The sequence below is a fragment of the Pseudopipra pipra genome, chromosome Z (genome assembly GCF_036250125.1).
Source record: "Pseudopipra pipra isolate bDixPip1 chromosome Z, bDixPip1.hap1, whole genome shotgun sequence".
Lineage (NCBI taxonomy): Eukaryota > Metazoa > Chordata > Aves > Passeriformes > Pipridae > Pseudopipra > Pseudopipra pipra.
In genome coordinates this window covers 54,502,366-54,518,936 of record NC_087581.1, presented here as the reverse complement: position 1 = coordinate 54,518,936, position 16,571 = coordinate 54,502,366, and the positions used below count along the sequence as shown (strand labels likewise).

At 38.3% G+C, this 16,571-nt stretch overlaps 1 protein-coding gene across 3 annotated transcripts; it reads right to left on the bottom strand.

Moving 5' to 3' along the window:
* Nucleotides 1–335: 335 nt before the first annotated feature.
* ABHD17B (abhydrolase domain containing 17B, depalmitoylase) lies at nt 336–16,476 on the bottom strand. 3 transcript variants are annotated; one of them, XM_064643208.1, is made up of 4 exons: nt 16,233–16,476; nt 9,850–10,319; nt 2,312–2,491; nt 336–1,862 (listed from the first exon to the last, which is right to left on the bottom strand). In XM_064643208.1, the coding sequence occupies exons 2-4, from the start codon at nt 10,314–10,316 to the stop codon at nt 1,643–1,645; spliced, it is 867 nt and encodes a 288-aa protein (XP_064499278.1). In that variant the 5' UTR covers nt 10,317–10,319; nt 16,233–16,476; the 3' UTR covers nt 336–1,642. The 3 variants fall into 3 exon arrangements, with proteins under 3 accessions (XP_064499278.1, XP_064499279.1, XP_064499280.1); XM_064643209.1 differs by having other exon boundaries at nt 9,850–10,324; nt 16,233–16,475; XM_064643210.1 differs by lacking the exon at nt 16,233–16,476 and adding an exon at nt 15,690–16,002 and having other exon boundaries at nt 9,850–10,324.
* Between the last annotated feature and the right edge of the window lie 95 nt (nt 16,477–16,571).

Here is a 16,571-nt window from a genome sequence, read left to right as displayed (position 1 = left end):
CTTCAACTCAGTTAACTCACCAAAATGCACAAGACAAGACATCCTTTTAATTTTGAAGGAGGAAATATCAGAATTCATTACAGAAGAATGTTTACGAGCATCTTTGCAGCAGAAAACCTGTATGCTGAATGGCAAATAATAGCAAGATGAGGCCTGGGGGTGGGAGGGCAATCAGAACAGTCGCTGCTGACGAAGAAATGTGCTGACAATTCATAACAATGGGTTAGCGCTTTAGTTCTAAGATTTCCTAGGATAAATGGGGAATTGCTCAGCATTTTGATATTGCAAGCAACCATCAGTGTTTCTTTGAAAAAAAACTAAGGAAGAAGAGCAGGTTTGTGGAATATTGTTTACTTTTAATCAACACATCTTAAAGTTTTCACAATACTTGAAGCTACACTTAAGTATACAACAGTCTCAATCACAAAAAACAAGCAGAACAATTAAACTACATAAGGCCTTAGAAGCACAGTGTGTATTGCTGGAATATTATTTTGTTTCCAAATAGGGTACATATAATTAAGTTTGTTTTTCATAGTTTTATTAACGCAAAATGCATTCTAGGGAAAGGCGACTTTCTTTCACTATGAGTTAACAGAAAAATGTCAACATTCTCTTCTTGTCCCTTCTCCCACCCCATCCAGGCCTGAATAGTAAAATTTCCATACAATACTCAAAAACCAATACGGTTTTGCACTAAGCATTCAAAAGTAAGCCTGATCAGACAACTGCCAACTTGCAAATTGTTTATTACAATGTTGGATAAATTTCCAGGTTCTTTTGAATGAAACACTGTATCTCTACACAATCAATGTTTAAAACTACTTGGTTTTAAAAAAAACATGGTCCATAAAGTCTTCTAGGTTCTAAAAGTCTTATTAGTTTCAAAGAAGTAATTTGTGGCCTCAGTAGCATTGATGTGAATGATACTTGCATTACAACAGTGATAATTTCTGGCATAATTTTGGCAAGATTAAGACTCCTGAGGACATGAATAGGTAAATTTTTTTAACCTGAAAGGTAAGGGACAACACAAGTACAAAATAACTAAAGTAAATCTAAGCACAAAAGATATGAAATATATGGGAAAAGATAACTATTTTGACCCTCTCCCCCTATAACAGGGCATGGATCATTTCCAGTGACTGTCTGTTCTTATTACATACATTAGTAATTGCTCAAAATCATGGCTATTACATTTTTAGAGAACAACTGCTTAGAAGTCTGGTTTTTAGTAACACCTGTGCAACAGAGTAAGTCACAGTACATTTTGAGATGTTTAAAAAATATCTATAAACTTGGTTTTGATACACTAAAGCACTTGGCAACACTTTTACAGCATTTGATTTTATATAATTAAAATTTCTTACAGTACTCCTTGTGATTTTTTTTACATCTAGGAAGAAAAAACCTCACACAAAGTCATGTGAACTGCTAAGTTTGACTGCAGGATCATGTAATTCCAGTTTATAATGCTGGCACTAAAACCTTCATTAATTATGTTAACAAATCATTACCTGTACATTTAATGAAGGCAACCAAGATGATTTGAAAACACAACATTCAGGTTTTATGTTATGTATTTATCAAGATGTGCAGTTCCGCAGTGAAATGAAAAAAGCATATAAATATACAAAGAAAATTACAAGTTCACCAGTTCATGTGAGACAAACTGTTTTAATCTTTCCAGGTACTGTCCGTAGAGTTCCACATCATTATGGCCTGCTCCTTCTACCCACAGTGGTTCTACAGGTCTCTGGCAACGCTCAAACAATGCTAGGCCATGTGAAAAGTCAATTACTTCATCTTCAGTCCCATGGATTATTAACACAGGAGATGTTATTTTAGAAATTTTGTCAATGCTGTAAGAAAAAGATTATATCCATGAACACAGGGATATAGTTCTGAAATATATGACAGGAGTTTTCTTCAGTTAAGGTCTACTTAGTTTTACAGTCTTACAGAAATATATTGCAAAAGACTTTCTTCACAGTTATCCAGATTAACAATTCACTGGACTGGAACTACTTGTTAGAACTAGGAATTTACATGTTATGTACAGGAAAACTAATTACTTCTTTAGCAGATATCCACTAAAAAGATTAGGGATATGAAACATCTAGGTTTACAAAGTTCTACGAACTTCAAATCAAATGTTCCTCTTTGTTATTATTCATTGATTTTTCCCCAACTGTTTTATTAGACCTTTGAAAAATATTTCAGAGAATTTACCAGACTACTTGTTACTCTTCTAGTCGAAAACTTCTGTACTAGAGAAAAATGCTGGAAAAAAACCCGTCCCACAACTTACTTCGGGAATGCATCAAAGCAATAGGTCTTCTTTGTATCAGGAAAAGCTACTCGCATTCCTGAGGTCAGTGGAGAATGAAGGATTACAGCAGCACTTTCATACCTAGCAGCAAGATCCACAGATGGTACTGTTCCTATACTCTGGCCATATATAATCACATTTTCAGGGCGGATTCCATACCTAGAAAATTAAAAATGTTTAAAAAAAATGGCATATAAAGTGAAACAGATAAAACAACTACAGAGCAAGGAAAAAAAGCATTTCTGAAGGTGAAAATCTTCTGAAGGGTGTCAGCAAGGCTGTTCTATGACATTTGTGACTAAAAGGCACAATTATTTACTCTCCACTTGCAGTAACTTTTTTTCCTTATGCCTGAATGATATTGAAATAAGGGTTTAATTTATTGAATATGGATTTGTGAATACAGTTATGACTTGCATACTAGTTGAAAGTCTTTACCAGTAACTCTAGTGGACCTACAACAGAAGACTGATGAAAGCCTTACTAGCAAATCTTTGCAGGCTTGATTGTGCTCCATTTGATGATAACCATCAAATGGATGGTTATCATCAAATGGAGCACAATCAAGCCTGCAAAGATTTGGTCAGCTTTACTCTTCTGATACCTGTTAAAAACTGCAAGCTGGTAACATTGTTCATAAATTTAGTGAGAACTGACAGTGGTCAGAATATTGTGCAGTCCATGGAATAGCCGAGATTCTTGGTCTTATCAACCTAATCCACAAGTAAAACAGCCCAATAAGCAATACCGAATTAATGCCAAAGCCTCCCTCATAGTAAGGTGAAAACACTCTTTTTTCTGTAATCAACAGAGGTAAAGAAAAGAAACATCTAGTTAACACTTATACAAGTCAGACAATATATTTTTCTGCATTAGTGTGGATACAAAGAGCCATTGCTACCCAAGTAACACTAGAAAAGCCTGTAAGGAGAATGTTATGTGGGCAAGAACAGCGCCCACAGCAGAAGTGAGCTGCTGATGCATTGACCTCTGCTAACCAAGTACTCTCAGCACAGGTCAGACTGCAACAGTGTATCTGTACTTGGGAAAGAAAGTACCTTAAATAGGAAGAGATACTGCATTGCATTAAAAGCAAATCCAGAAAACCCCTGGAACCAACAACAAGCTCCTTCCCCCACTCCCCAAAAAAACAAACCACAAAACCAAAACTAAACCAAAAAACCCAAACACTAATAATTGTTCTCATGCATCACTAGAAATTTGTTCAGCTTTCTAAGTGAGAGTGGGCTAGCCTAATGCCACTGTGGAACAGCATGAGGTGACTTTAGTGTTTGCCGCTGTAATTCTAAAAGGAATGGAAATCAAGTGAAGGAAAGTGTACCTGTTATCTCATCTACAATAAATGCACACATCTTTTCTGTCAACGCTATACAACACCACCCATACCCACAAAGAAGTTATCAAATTAGTATATTTCTCATACCTTCAGTAAAGTCAGGGAAGCAGAGGTAACGAAAAATTCATAGTATCTTAAAAAGATGGGTAAATAACTGGATAGGTCACCAAACATTAAAAGTCCAAAAGACTCAAAATCAGGAACATTGGAAAAAAGATGTTTCACGTGTACCAAGACATTCAAATTACCAACCAACAAAAAAGCCATAATCCACAAGTACTTTTCAATAAGCCAGAAGAAATGTCCCATATGTTACATCAGTATTTAATACACAGTTAATAAAAAACTTATATCCAGGAAGATTTCAAGAAAAACAATATCACATTTGAGTATTACTAAAATGCTAAGTATCAGTATCAGAACTCATTAGGCACCCCAATAAACTTCCTAAATCGGGTTTAAAATCCACTATTCTCATCTAACATTGTCTATTTAACTATTCATCTCTTTATTTAAATTGTGTTCTGTTAGACTGAAATATAAGATTTAAAAGTATTAGCACAGAGACATTCAAGGACTCTGCTCTTATCATGACTTCTTAATTACTATTGGTGTTTCCTAGAAAGAGTTTCTAGTCATAATCAAATTAAGACTTCTACAAAACTAAGACTCAATCATCAGCCTGGAACAAGCTAGACCTCCACCTCCCAACAGTTCTTGAAGAATAAAAAAGTTCAAACAGTCTGATTAACAAGATTTTCTCAAAATTCCAACATACAAAAATACAATAAATGAAAGCTTTGAAATAAAATCAAATGTAAGGTCTTCACTATTTTTGCATCTCTTCTGGAACACCTGAGAACAGACGTGCTCCTATCCTTTTACAGTTAATCTCCCAATTCACATTTGTCCACTCTGAAGATACAGCATGACCTTCTCTCCCTTCCATAAAATCTGAACAAAACTTGCATTAATACCTGACACTTTGCATCATTAGTATGGCATGCAGATTGCACACAGTACATTATGACACAACACAGCTCTCCAATAATAAACCTTGCAAATTATCACACTTGCATTTCCTTGGATAGTGAGTTTTACAAGATGCACAGGAAACTAAAGCACAACTTAAAAGCATATTTTGGAACATATATTCTCCTCTTTTTCATCATTCTTTCCCCTATTTTGGATCTGTCAGCCTAAAGATAGATAAATGATGGCTACAAGAAAAATAATCCAAGAAAAGCATTTACTATATTTGGATTAAAGTAATCCTTTCTCCACCACAGTCAAGCAGATTGCCTTACAGTGCCCAGAAGAAACTATTTGGCTTGCAATTTGAAAACTAAAAGAGCGAGGCCAATAACCAAAAGTGGTGGTTTAAAGTAGACTTCTGAATATTCTGGCTTGAAGAGAAAAAAACAAAACCCAATAAACCCCCCTCTCCCAAATAACAAAATCTAAGCAGCTTGGAAAACAGATCACCATCTGTTGTTTCTAGTCTTCCTTCTTCTCTTGGACAGGCTTCTGAAATCTTTGGGAAAAAGAAAGAGTCCACTGTGCCTCAGTTGCTATCTCTCAGAAGTATGACTTTACAATCTAAAACAGAAGAATTCTTGAAAAAGTAACTGTTGCTAAGTTCCCTGGTCATACAATTTGTCCACTCCTTTTGATAGTCCCATAAACGCCAGTTAAACTACAAGAAGTTTTGTACAGAATTCTCAGTTGACTATACACCTGGTCTCCCAAATGAGGAAGTGTCAGATCAAGAGAAAAAGTGACAGTAATATTGTTCTCTTAATCAGTGTCTTAGAAGTACAGGCCATCCTGAGGAAGAGGAATGTGACATTTACAGAGCCATATGCTGCAAGTAGTTGTCCTGGTGACAAGAGGTCAAAGACATGCTGTAAAAATGGTTAATATCTTTGAAAGCTCATTATGCTGATAATAGGACTAATATAAACACTATTGGCCATTCAAGTAATCTTAGATAACTTGTATCAGCATAGGTTTTTTGAGGGTTTTTGTATTTGTTTGTTTGTTGCTGGGGTTTTTTGTTTGGTGTGAGGTGGTTTTTTTGGGGTTTGTTTGTTTGTTTTGGGATTTTTTTTCCTTTTTTTAGTTTTTTAACTTCAGTTACCTTTAAGAACCAAATACCATCTTGAATTGCCATGATACACTGTCAGGCTCTTAAAGAATACCTGCTATTTTGACCTTGATATATGTAAGGGAAACTACTGTTCTTAATCTAGAACACTCACTCAATTTACAACAACAGAATAAAGCCTCGGTAAAATCAACCTTAGAAGGGTACATTTTCCATAACACCTCTGAAGCTTACACTAATGAAGAGTTGCAATAGATGCTCTCGAGAAGCTACTGTTCCTAAAGATATTGCAACATACATATTTAGAAAACTGACACCAGCGCTTGGGGCACATGGAACAAAGAGGAACATCCTGAGGGAATTTTCAATGCACATTCAGAATCTTTTGTCATCATGGACATAACATGTAAATTACAGCTGCAAATGGCAGAACATGAAGGGCACGAACATTATCCACATCTTTAACTATCAACATTCCAGGCCATGAATAAAATTCATGAATGTACAGCTCCTCCTCAATTGAGATGCTCGTTCCCCTTCTTGTGCATAAAATATTTAACACTGGGAGAAGAAAAAAGAAACTATGTTATATGAAAGGCAAGTCTATTGACCATACATACAGTAATCAACTAACTGCACCTTCTCTGTCTTTCTCATGACAGTCTGGCCTTTTCTAAACTTCACAATGCTACTGATACATTTGTTCTATTAACAAGATTTCTCTTCATAACTGAGTTTTTTCCTATCAATTTAAATAAAAGCTCAATTTCTCTCCAAATATACAAAGTTACAGTACCTCAACTTCCAGCTAAAAAAACTCTACCTACTTTTGAATTAAAAAAAAATTAATTTGTGAATTCTCAAATGAACGCTTTTGGCCAACATCCAAACAGATTCAATCTTATTCCTATATCTGGCTGTTCCAATTATGGACATCCTGTTCACTTTGACACATTGATCTGATGGTGAGATTTAGCCTTCAATTTTTCAATTATTAGACAGCCCATGACAAACAACAATGAAAATGGCTGTTTGGCTTCTTACAGGTAAATCTTGTCATGAGGCAATTCTGGCAAGTCTTCAGAGGTTTCTGAAGGAGTGCCACTTGCCCTGCATTTGCCTGGGGCTGGTTAAACCTTTCCACCCTTGCTAGGGTGTCATCAAAGGCCTTCAGAGACCAGAACAGCAGAAAACAGGCGTATCCCAAAATGACTCCTGGCATTTCAACACTTTGTAGCTATGACAGTCAGAAAAAGAATGTCTTCACTTGCCACGTTTACATAGTTCCAGGCACATGAATATGCAATAATGTATAACTTTTCCTAACATGATGAAGGCAGTGAATCACATTGCCTCCTTTCATGGGCAGCTTCTATATAGGTACCTACTGCTTCCTATTAAAACAAAACAGGTAAAGAATAGGAACACGACTCAGAATCTGCATCTGCTGTTTACCTTTTCTGTTCTGCTACCAAATTAGCTTTCCGTATTCACTTACATCAGTGTTAATATTCACATACCCTTACAGCAAAATCTCACCATCACCCTCAGTACTAGTTCCAGACTATTTCACCCCAGGTGTCCAGTCCCCACCAGACTGTCATTCTGATTTACAGATGAGCATTGGATTGTCCCTCCAAGATACAAAGCTTAAGATGCTACCAAGTCTTCATCACAATCAGCTTTGTTGACTGTAGAACTAAGTCCACATCAGCATTTCAATTACCCTAGGAACATCTTTTAGTGCTGAGTTCTATGATCCCATTTCCCAGAACAAGGAACACAGGGAGCTGTGGGTAACTGATCAACCTCCAAAGGTCATTTCTCCATTCTTCATCACATCACAGGCTGTGAGGCACAGTTTAAAAGTCTAGGGTCCCTTATCTCATCAACAAGAATTTCAAAGGAGTTACAGCTATACTTATATTTATCCTGCAAAAAACTTGCTGAATTAATTTGCTTTTGCAGAACAGGTTATAAAATGTTGAAGATGATGCCAGTGTAAACTGATAGACCAGGAAACTGAATCAATATGGCAGCAAATGTTCAAAGTCTTTGTTCTGGTCCAGATATTCATCGAGTAGTTAAACACAGCTGAGCACTGTCTCAGGGCTCAAAAGAATACCATGGAGTGATAACCAAACATTCAGATACAAGGACAAGACCAATTGGAAAGTTGTTCTAAGTACTACAGATAAAAGTAGTAACATCAACCTCTTTCTAAGCAACAGACAAAATTCAGTTCACATTTGTGAAATCCACAAGTTGGGCAGACATAACCCAAACTTGAGACACTCTACAGAATTATTTCATTTCTATAGAAGGTTTTGACACAAAAAATAAACAGAGACAACAAATAGGACTGAGGTGAGGTCATTCTTAAATGGAAGAGAAATGCAGATAGATGTAATATGTATTTAGAGGTTCCCCCCAAAACAACATCTGCTCAGAAAAGAGCATGCTTAGATGGGACATTATACTCATTGAATGGTTTGTATTGGAAGGGATCTTTAAAGATCATATAATTCCAACTTCCTGGCCTGTGGCAGGGACATCTTTCACTAGACCAGTTTGCTTAAAGCTCCGTTTAACCTGGCCTTGAACGCTTCCAGGGATGGGGGAAGTTGCCCACAATTTCTCTCGGCAACCTGTTCTTCTCTGGGCAACCTGGTTCCAGAGCCGAATCATCATCACAGAAAAGAATTTCTTCCTAATATCTAATCTAGATCTACCCCCTTTCAGTTTAAAGCCATTACCCTTGTCCTATCAATAATGAACAATCTTATTTGATTAGAGAAAGTACACTTCATTATTTAAGAATGTATGTGAGAATTCAAATGGAAATTACATTTCCTTGTAGGTTTTCTACTCAGACATTTATTATGAGGAAAAAGCAACAATAATTACAAATTAGTTCATAAAACAGAGTCTGTAAATTGACATTAAAAAAGTATTGTTTCACCATCCAGTTCTCTCACATTTTCTGGTACATTTAAATAATTCAGACTATCTTCCATATTGTTCACAAACCATACTATGCTTTTGGTCACTATCACTGGGTATTTGACCAAGTAGCTAACTTCCAGATCACCCATCAACTACAAACAGTGCACCTGTTGCAGTGCTGGGCTTATGGAACAGATCTAATCATATCTCAACTTTCCACCATAATAAAAATAAACACCAACACCTAATCTAACAACACAGTATGCATGTCTTTGAATATATGAGGCTGAAAATCTGTCCTCTGTGGTTGAATAATGCTTATGATAGTAAGCTTTTCCCCTACTTTAATACACGAATAAAATACACTTCTTTGAAAAGAAATATCATACTGTTGTTATAATGTAAAAGAAATGCAAGACAATATGTGTATTTGAAACACTGAAAAGGGATAATCTGCTCTTTAACACTGCATTGACCAAGTTCTAAACTCACTGTGACAACTACCAGGCTCTAGTCTTTTGAAGTCTTTACACATGTCATTACTCTAAGTCACATCACTGATACTGTAATTATTAAACAGGATGCTCAAGTTGCAATGATCAAAGATGCTCTACATTAAATTCAGGGTTTCACACCCTTTCAGTGCAAAATGCACAACATGCTGAGATTATTTTTTTTTGTGCGCAGCTATTCTTATGACTGCATAGGATTTTAAAAAAATATGTTTTGTAGTTTGGGTGTTTGTAACACAAGAAAAACATTGATCTAAATGGAACAAACCATGGTGAATAATGCTCTCAAATTTAAGAAGCTGCACTTATTTGGTGCCTAGGATTCTCACCTGTATCAGTGAATGTCTCCAGTCTTTCATCTCACTATTTTATCTTGCCAAAACCAGAGGCTTAGAGGACAGAAACAACATCCTTCCAATTTGTATTTTTTCCTTGTCCAGTTTTATTCCATTTGAGATAACATCACCGATTCAAAGTCTTGACTTTTTGTTCCCACCATAATGTATTTAACAAGGACCATTACATCATACATGTAAATGAAGTAAAACTATTTGAAAAGCATGCTGTAGAAGGAAAACGGTAACTAATGTCTTACCTTGTTCTAAGAGCCACCCAAGCAGCATCAATGTCAGCATACAGATTCTTCTCTGTTGGCTTTCCAGAACTTGCACCATATCCAGAATAATCATATGAGAAGATGTTGCAATTAATTCGTGACCCCAGTCCTATATAAAAGCTGCTCATCTGACCCAGGTCAACAGCATTTCCATGCGAGAAGAGCAAAGTGTACTTGGCGTTAGGTGAGCAACGCACAAACATACAGGCAATCCTGTTACCTTTACTTGTTCTAGTCATGAAACATTCAATGGCATCTTTTTCTCTAGAAGAATATTGCCAGTCTGCTCGCTCTGAGAGATGTAAAGTCCAGCGACTACCACTCTCATCGCACATCAGTGTGTATGTGGGATCAGGAGGTAAGAATGCCAGCTTGGAGGCAATTTTCCCTGGGCATGGTGGACAACAGAACAGGCAACACAATTCACTAAAGGAAAGATTATTCATCTTCTAGTCTGAAACAGGAAGAGAGAATGATATCAGTTTCCAGTTACAATCCTATATTAAAAAAAAAAACCACCTAACGAAAAATGTAAACAGTGTCTTAGAAAATAATACATAATTTTAGTGGAAACATTTAACAAAATATAGATTCAAATATACATACATATATTTCCATATAATATCTAAGTTGATATTATTAGTTACTTTACAGTGAGCATATACTGAAAAAGAGTGATAACTCTAAAGCCCTTTGATAAATACCAAAATCAAATATGATTACCCAGGGTAAGAACAAGCATGAGTTTTGGAGCTCCTCTGGAGGAAATGAAGGGCCTCATCCTATGACATTACAAAAAGTGTTCTTCCCATTGACAAATACATATGTTTCAAAGAACAACTAAAACACCTGGCAGTGTTGCAATGTATTAAGGCTATGCAGATCTCTGCAGCCCAAAATCACTATGGCATTTCCTAAATACAGAGAATATGTACTGCACTAATGAGATATGGGCTCCTCTGGGCAGTATCAGGAGTATGAAAGGTGCATGAAGGCCAAAGCTTAGAAGACAAAAGAACATGACGCTTGTCGCTTAGCTAACACTGCAGAGCTTTGGTACACTAAAATCCAGCCACAAACTCATCTTTGCCCCATGTACTGGCTGACATAAATGTTTCCTCAAAAGCAGACATTAATTTACATCAGGGAAAAAATCCTTTGTTGTGATGATAGTTTTTCTGAGCAGTGGGAAGAGGAATAAAATTTGCCAAGTACCATGCTGGAAAACAGAACACTTAAGATAAGCACTTACACTTCTTTCCTTGCGTTAAGGCATCTGACATTTCATCTCAACTTAAACAAATTTTTAATGTCAAATCTATCTACAGGTCTCCAACTCACCTCCTGACAAGTCCCTGTGAAGAGAAACACTCTCAGCTTCACATACCAGCTTTGACTGATAGCCTTAAGTTTACAAATAGGAACAAATCAAGCAGATTTCAGATGACAACAGTACTGTGCTGTTTCAGAAATATTAGGGTCATCTGACAATAAAATCTTACTGCTAACTATAATAACTGACAATATTTAGGTCATATTTCAACTTTTGTCCTCTAACTTGTATACAAGTATAGTTTTCATGCCCGCACAAATTTCTCTTTAAAAAAGCTTCAAGAACACTGCTATAAAAACACTTGAACATATATCACAGAACAACTATCTGTATTTTGGATGCATGAATGGTCTCTTCCCTGTGGTAGAGTATGAATGCATACTGCAACACAATTCTACATGGAGCAGACTTTCAAAGTAGCAAACACAGGCAAGACAGTCTGACAAACAGCATGAGTGTTCTGGGAATACTACTTCTCTTTGTAGGGCACAAAAAAAGGGGCTGCTGCAGCCAAGAGCTTTCATCCCAAGTCTCCAGTTTTCTCCAAAACAGAGGGAAAACACAGATGCTTAGATATGGGAAATCAACACTAACAGTTTAGAGGAGATGGCAGGAAGGGTGCACTGATCAGCTTCCATAAAAAGGTAGATGGTTTCTCAATGACCACACTCCTGCCAGCTAAAGCAACAATAAACTTGGGTATCTATGTAATCAGCCCAATTAGTCACTCATATTTGGAATAATTCATCTGTTCCATCAATATTTCATCTGTTTCTCATCTGTCAGATAAGATTATATGAACATCAAATTTCATTTTTACGTACGAGTCAGGACAACTGGAAGGAGTCTATGGAGGATGGCTAGGGATTGGGAAAAGGCTTAGGCTGTCTTATGCATAGGGAAAACCCTATACTTCTTTTTGTTCCTTCTTTACTTCTCTTACATTTGCGAGCACCGAAGGAGCAGCTTTTTCACCTCTACTTAGTAAGTTCATGTTCACAGTCCAGAGAAACTCCTAGGATGCCTCAATAGGTTTTTCATCCAAGAACTACTTATGAGCCAATACCCAAACATACTTCTATTTCTAAGAGAAACTATTAAATGGATCTGTTCCAAGTGAGTTTTCCCACCTTCTCAGCTTTTCTCAGAAAAGCTGAAGGCAAGTTAGATATTCTACTTTATTGTAAGACGTTGATTTTTTTTTTTTTTTTCTGAAAAATGTAAGAGAATATGTACTTACAAAAGTAAGGTATAAATAGCTTGTTTCTGTGCCCGGGAACAGCAGACTGCACTGTATACAGTATACTGCATACTATGATAGCTGCAGATAACTTCTTCCCAATCCACTTGTCAGAAAGAATTAGAACAGTTTACATTATTTGTAACTATAAACAGCCTAGCAACACTACAAATACGATCTAACTCAGAAAATATTTGCTATTTGTCAAAGTAATCTCAGAAGACTGGAAGCTGGCTGATGGCATTCATGCCCAGGGCAGCACTGCAGTAACCACAGTTAACCAGCTGAAGTGGTTCTGTGCCCCAAGATAGCTTAGATGTGCTAAAAGTGGGCTATCACACAATATGGAAAATGACATGCTGAAGACCATGGATGAAGCATTATTTCTCCCCTGTGCTAGACAAATGCAGACTTTATATATTGTTATTTTAATCCAATGGCAGATCTGTCTAGTGTAACTAAAGATTCTGATTCTAGAGTAATTGTCCATCTAAATCATGGTTAACAATAATTCTTTTCTTTAGAACACATGTGCTGCTTTCTTCACTTAGAAGACCCAAGAAAAACAGCAGATTCCTAGCATCACTAACTGAACAAATCTGACACAAAACACCTGCTGAACTCCCTCAGGAGGATACCTTCAACTAAATGCAAACAATGTTTCTATTATACTGGAACTGGTTTGTCATTCATTGTATTCACATAAGTGTGTTCTCAACCTCCGGATCTGGAATGGAACCAGGATGTAAGAGAGTCTCCAGGGCGTATAGAGTAATTCTGCTATTGCTGTCTGAAAGTTCAACTGAATCAGCATTTCAGCCTAGTAGTTATCCAGCAGATGTCATAATTTAATGTCAACCAAACATGGATTATCTTTCTTCAAAAGTTATTCTGCTCAGACACTTCAATGGGGGATTAAACTTAACATTACTTCACCAATAGTGTTATTTTGATATTATTATTTTATAATTTGATTTGTTATTTTATATTAATGTTAGAAAAAATTATTTCCTAATGATTCCTCCATCCAGAAATTATTATGGTAAAAACTATAAGAAAAGTCACAAAAACCCTTTCATTTAACACCACCTGGCCTTGGTAAAAACTTTGGAGGTCAACAAAACCAGTCTAAAATATAATTCATGAAAAGTAAACAAGACACTACATGTGATGTTGCATTAAAAATCAATAACAAGTGGGCTTGATCTATGCCTAATCTGAGCTCTTACTGAAACCAGGGGAAAACCAACTCTGACTGTAAATTACCTTAAGCATACAGTTCCATTAGTACGGATGAGTAACTTTAATGGGACTCATTTGACTAAGACATGTTGTGCACACCTAAGTCTAACACTTTCTGAGCATGTATGATCTGAGCATGTATGATGAGCATCTCTGTGCTCATCAGAGTAGCATCATCAGACTCTGAGGTCAACACATCCTAACAGCATAACTATCTCACCTTCTATTTGACATTTCAATAATAAGGATGCCAGTGCTGTGCTGCAAACACAGTTTCTTCTGCTGGTAAGATATATTAACAACAAAAAGAACATTATAAGAGAAACATACATCCCTTTTAAAATTGTACTGCATTCTTCAAATTAATTAAGTAGGAAAATTCTGTGGAAGAAACTGTAGAAAGCTGATACACTTCTTTTACTGCAGTGATAGAGGCTAAGAAATAAAACAGACCCAAGTGGCATCACCCACCCCTTCTGCAATAGCCTTTAAAAGGAAGTCCAGGTCATTTTATCAATTTTATCTCTTTCACCCTCTTACGAATAATGAAGTAACACATAAAATTACAAATGTAAAACTGCCCACAGGCAGTAATTTCCATTTGTTCTTTGGCAATTAACCTTCTCATAAAGGCTGACAGAAGGAAGGGGAAAACATCTATCTAATCTTAAAGAACACCTCAAATACTTATCTGGTGATTCCTATGATAACACAAATGTAGTTCTTTCATATAAGCAATTACTCCTGTCCTCTCTCTGCAAATTGTAACAAGAAGGTGGAACCTATTATTCACATCTTTGAGTACTTCACCACATATTAGCCTTAAAAGCCCAACCCTTGTAAACACTTATCTAGAAATCTTATATTTACATTAAATACAAATTATTCTAATTGTATAGTTAAATTAAATTACATTTTTCATAGGAACTATTCATAAGAACAAAGTCAAACTTGTAAATATAGCTGCTGGTTTGTAATTTTAGTGTTGCACTAACTGTACCAGGCAAGGTATTAAAATTTTGGGGGTTTTTTGCTTGGGTGTTGTTTGTATGTGTTTTTTTGTTGTGGTTTTTGTTTGTTTGGGGGTTTTTTAATTATTATTTTTCATCATATATTACTAGAACAAGAAATTTTAAAGTATTTTCCCCTCACACTTTCATTAAACACAATGAAATGAAAACTTGAGGTCAAGTCACTACTGAAGTACACTTTAAATATTTACTTCAACATCTGCTTTAAATAAAAAATGGAACAGAAGGATAGTCATACTTCTAAAGGATTGCCATCCTTTAACTACTTCAACAGTTATCTAATTAAGCATTATATAAAAGGATTAAGTTTATAATATATTAAGAAAGAATACACAATAGCTCTGGAAAACAACACAAAGGAAGTGTATTCAATAATGAAAAAGCCATACCAAGAAATACTGTGAAGTAACTGTTTAAGATAGTTTTCAAAGAGCAAAGCAACCTACATAAAAACACAGAAGCCTCACAGAACCAAAACTTCATTTTGCTTAATTTGATTCTAAAGAAATAAACAGCTTTACTACTCTCACAAATTGTAGCTAGTTTAGCGTATATGGGGATATTATTCGCCTGCTGCTGGTTACATTGTATATCTCAAAACCAATGACACAGTTGGAAAAAGAAAAGGAATACAGGAAACACTAACTGAAAAATCCAGACATTCCTTATCACCTAGAAAACAAACTAACTCTCTAAAGGTCCCAGACAGACAACTCCGGGATTAAGTCAATTGCATAATGCCTTGCACGCTCCAAAGAAGGGCTCTGCCCCACGGATCTGCTCTGCTAAAGCCCCCTGCCCGCCGTGTTTCGGCCCCTCCACCTCGGCGTTCGCCCTCGCCGGGCGGTCACGAACCCGCAGCTCCGCCTCTGACACCGCTCTGCGCTCAGGGGGCTCCGTTCTCACTTCCGCAGTCACCAAGTTTCCAACCTAACCCCTGACCAAGCACTTTAAACTTTCAAATTAACAATACCTGGGAGCAATTTTAACGCCAGCGTCACTCCCACCCTCAACAGCAGAAACTGAGGGAATAAATTACATCAGGCTGGAGAGAACTAAATGAATTCCTCAGGTGTCCGTATCTGAAAAGGACTTCGGAAGTCCACAGCAGTAACACGAGGGCAATTGTTTAGACCTGAGAAGAGCCAGGCTTTAACAAGCGTGTCACAAGCCACCGAGCTGGTTTCCAACAAAGGCGTCCAGGGCAAGACCACGGAGACCGGAGCGTCGAAACAGCCCCGGACGCTGCGGCGGCGACACCGGGGGGAAGCGGCCGGAGGGCGGCCGGGGCCGGCTGCTCCCCGCGCGGTTCAGACCCACCGCCGCCGCCCTGGCCAAGCAAACGCGGTGGGCGCCGCAGACCTTCCCGCCCGCCCCGGGCCCGCCTCACGCCTGCGCCGGGCGGCGCGGAAGGACCGCGGGTCCGAGCGGGGGGACGGCTCGCCCACGCAGCGGGCAGCGGGTCATCACCACACCGCCCACCCCCGCACCGCCGCCACGGGAGGCGAGTCCGTACCTGCACCTGGCGCTCCGCCCGGCGGCCCCGCGCTGTCCCGGCTGCCGGGCCGGCGGGGTGGGGAGTGCCGGCTGTGCTGAGTAACGGCGCGGCGGGGGCGGCCCTCAGCGCCCCGGTCCGCGCCCGCAGCTCCACGGCAGAGAACGCGCGGCCCTGGCAGCGCTGAGCCCGCCCCGCGCGGCCTCGGGAGCGACGCCGGCCTGGCCTCGCCCGCAGACTGCACCGGCGCGGCGGCTGCCGGGGCGGCCGGGGGCGGCCGGGGCGGGGCTTCGGCGGCCGCAGCGCCAATGGGGCGCAGCCGCAGCGCTGCCCCGGCCGAGGAGGCTCCGCCTGAGCGCG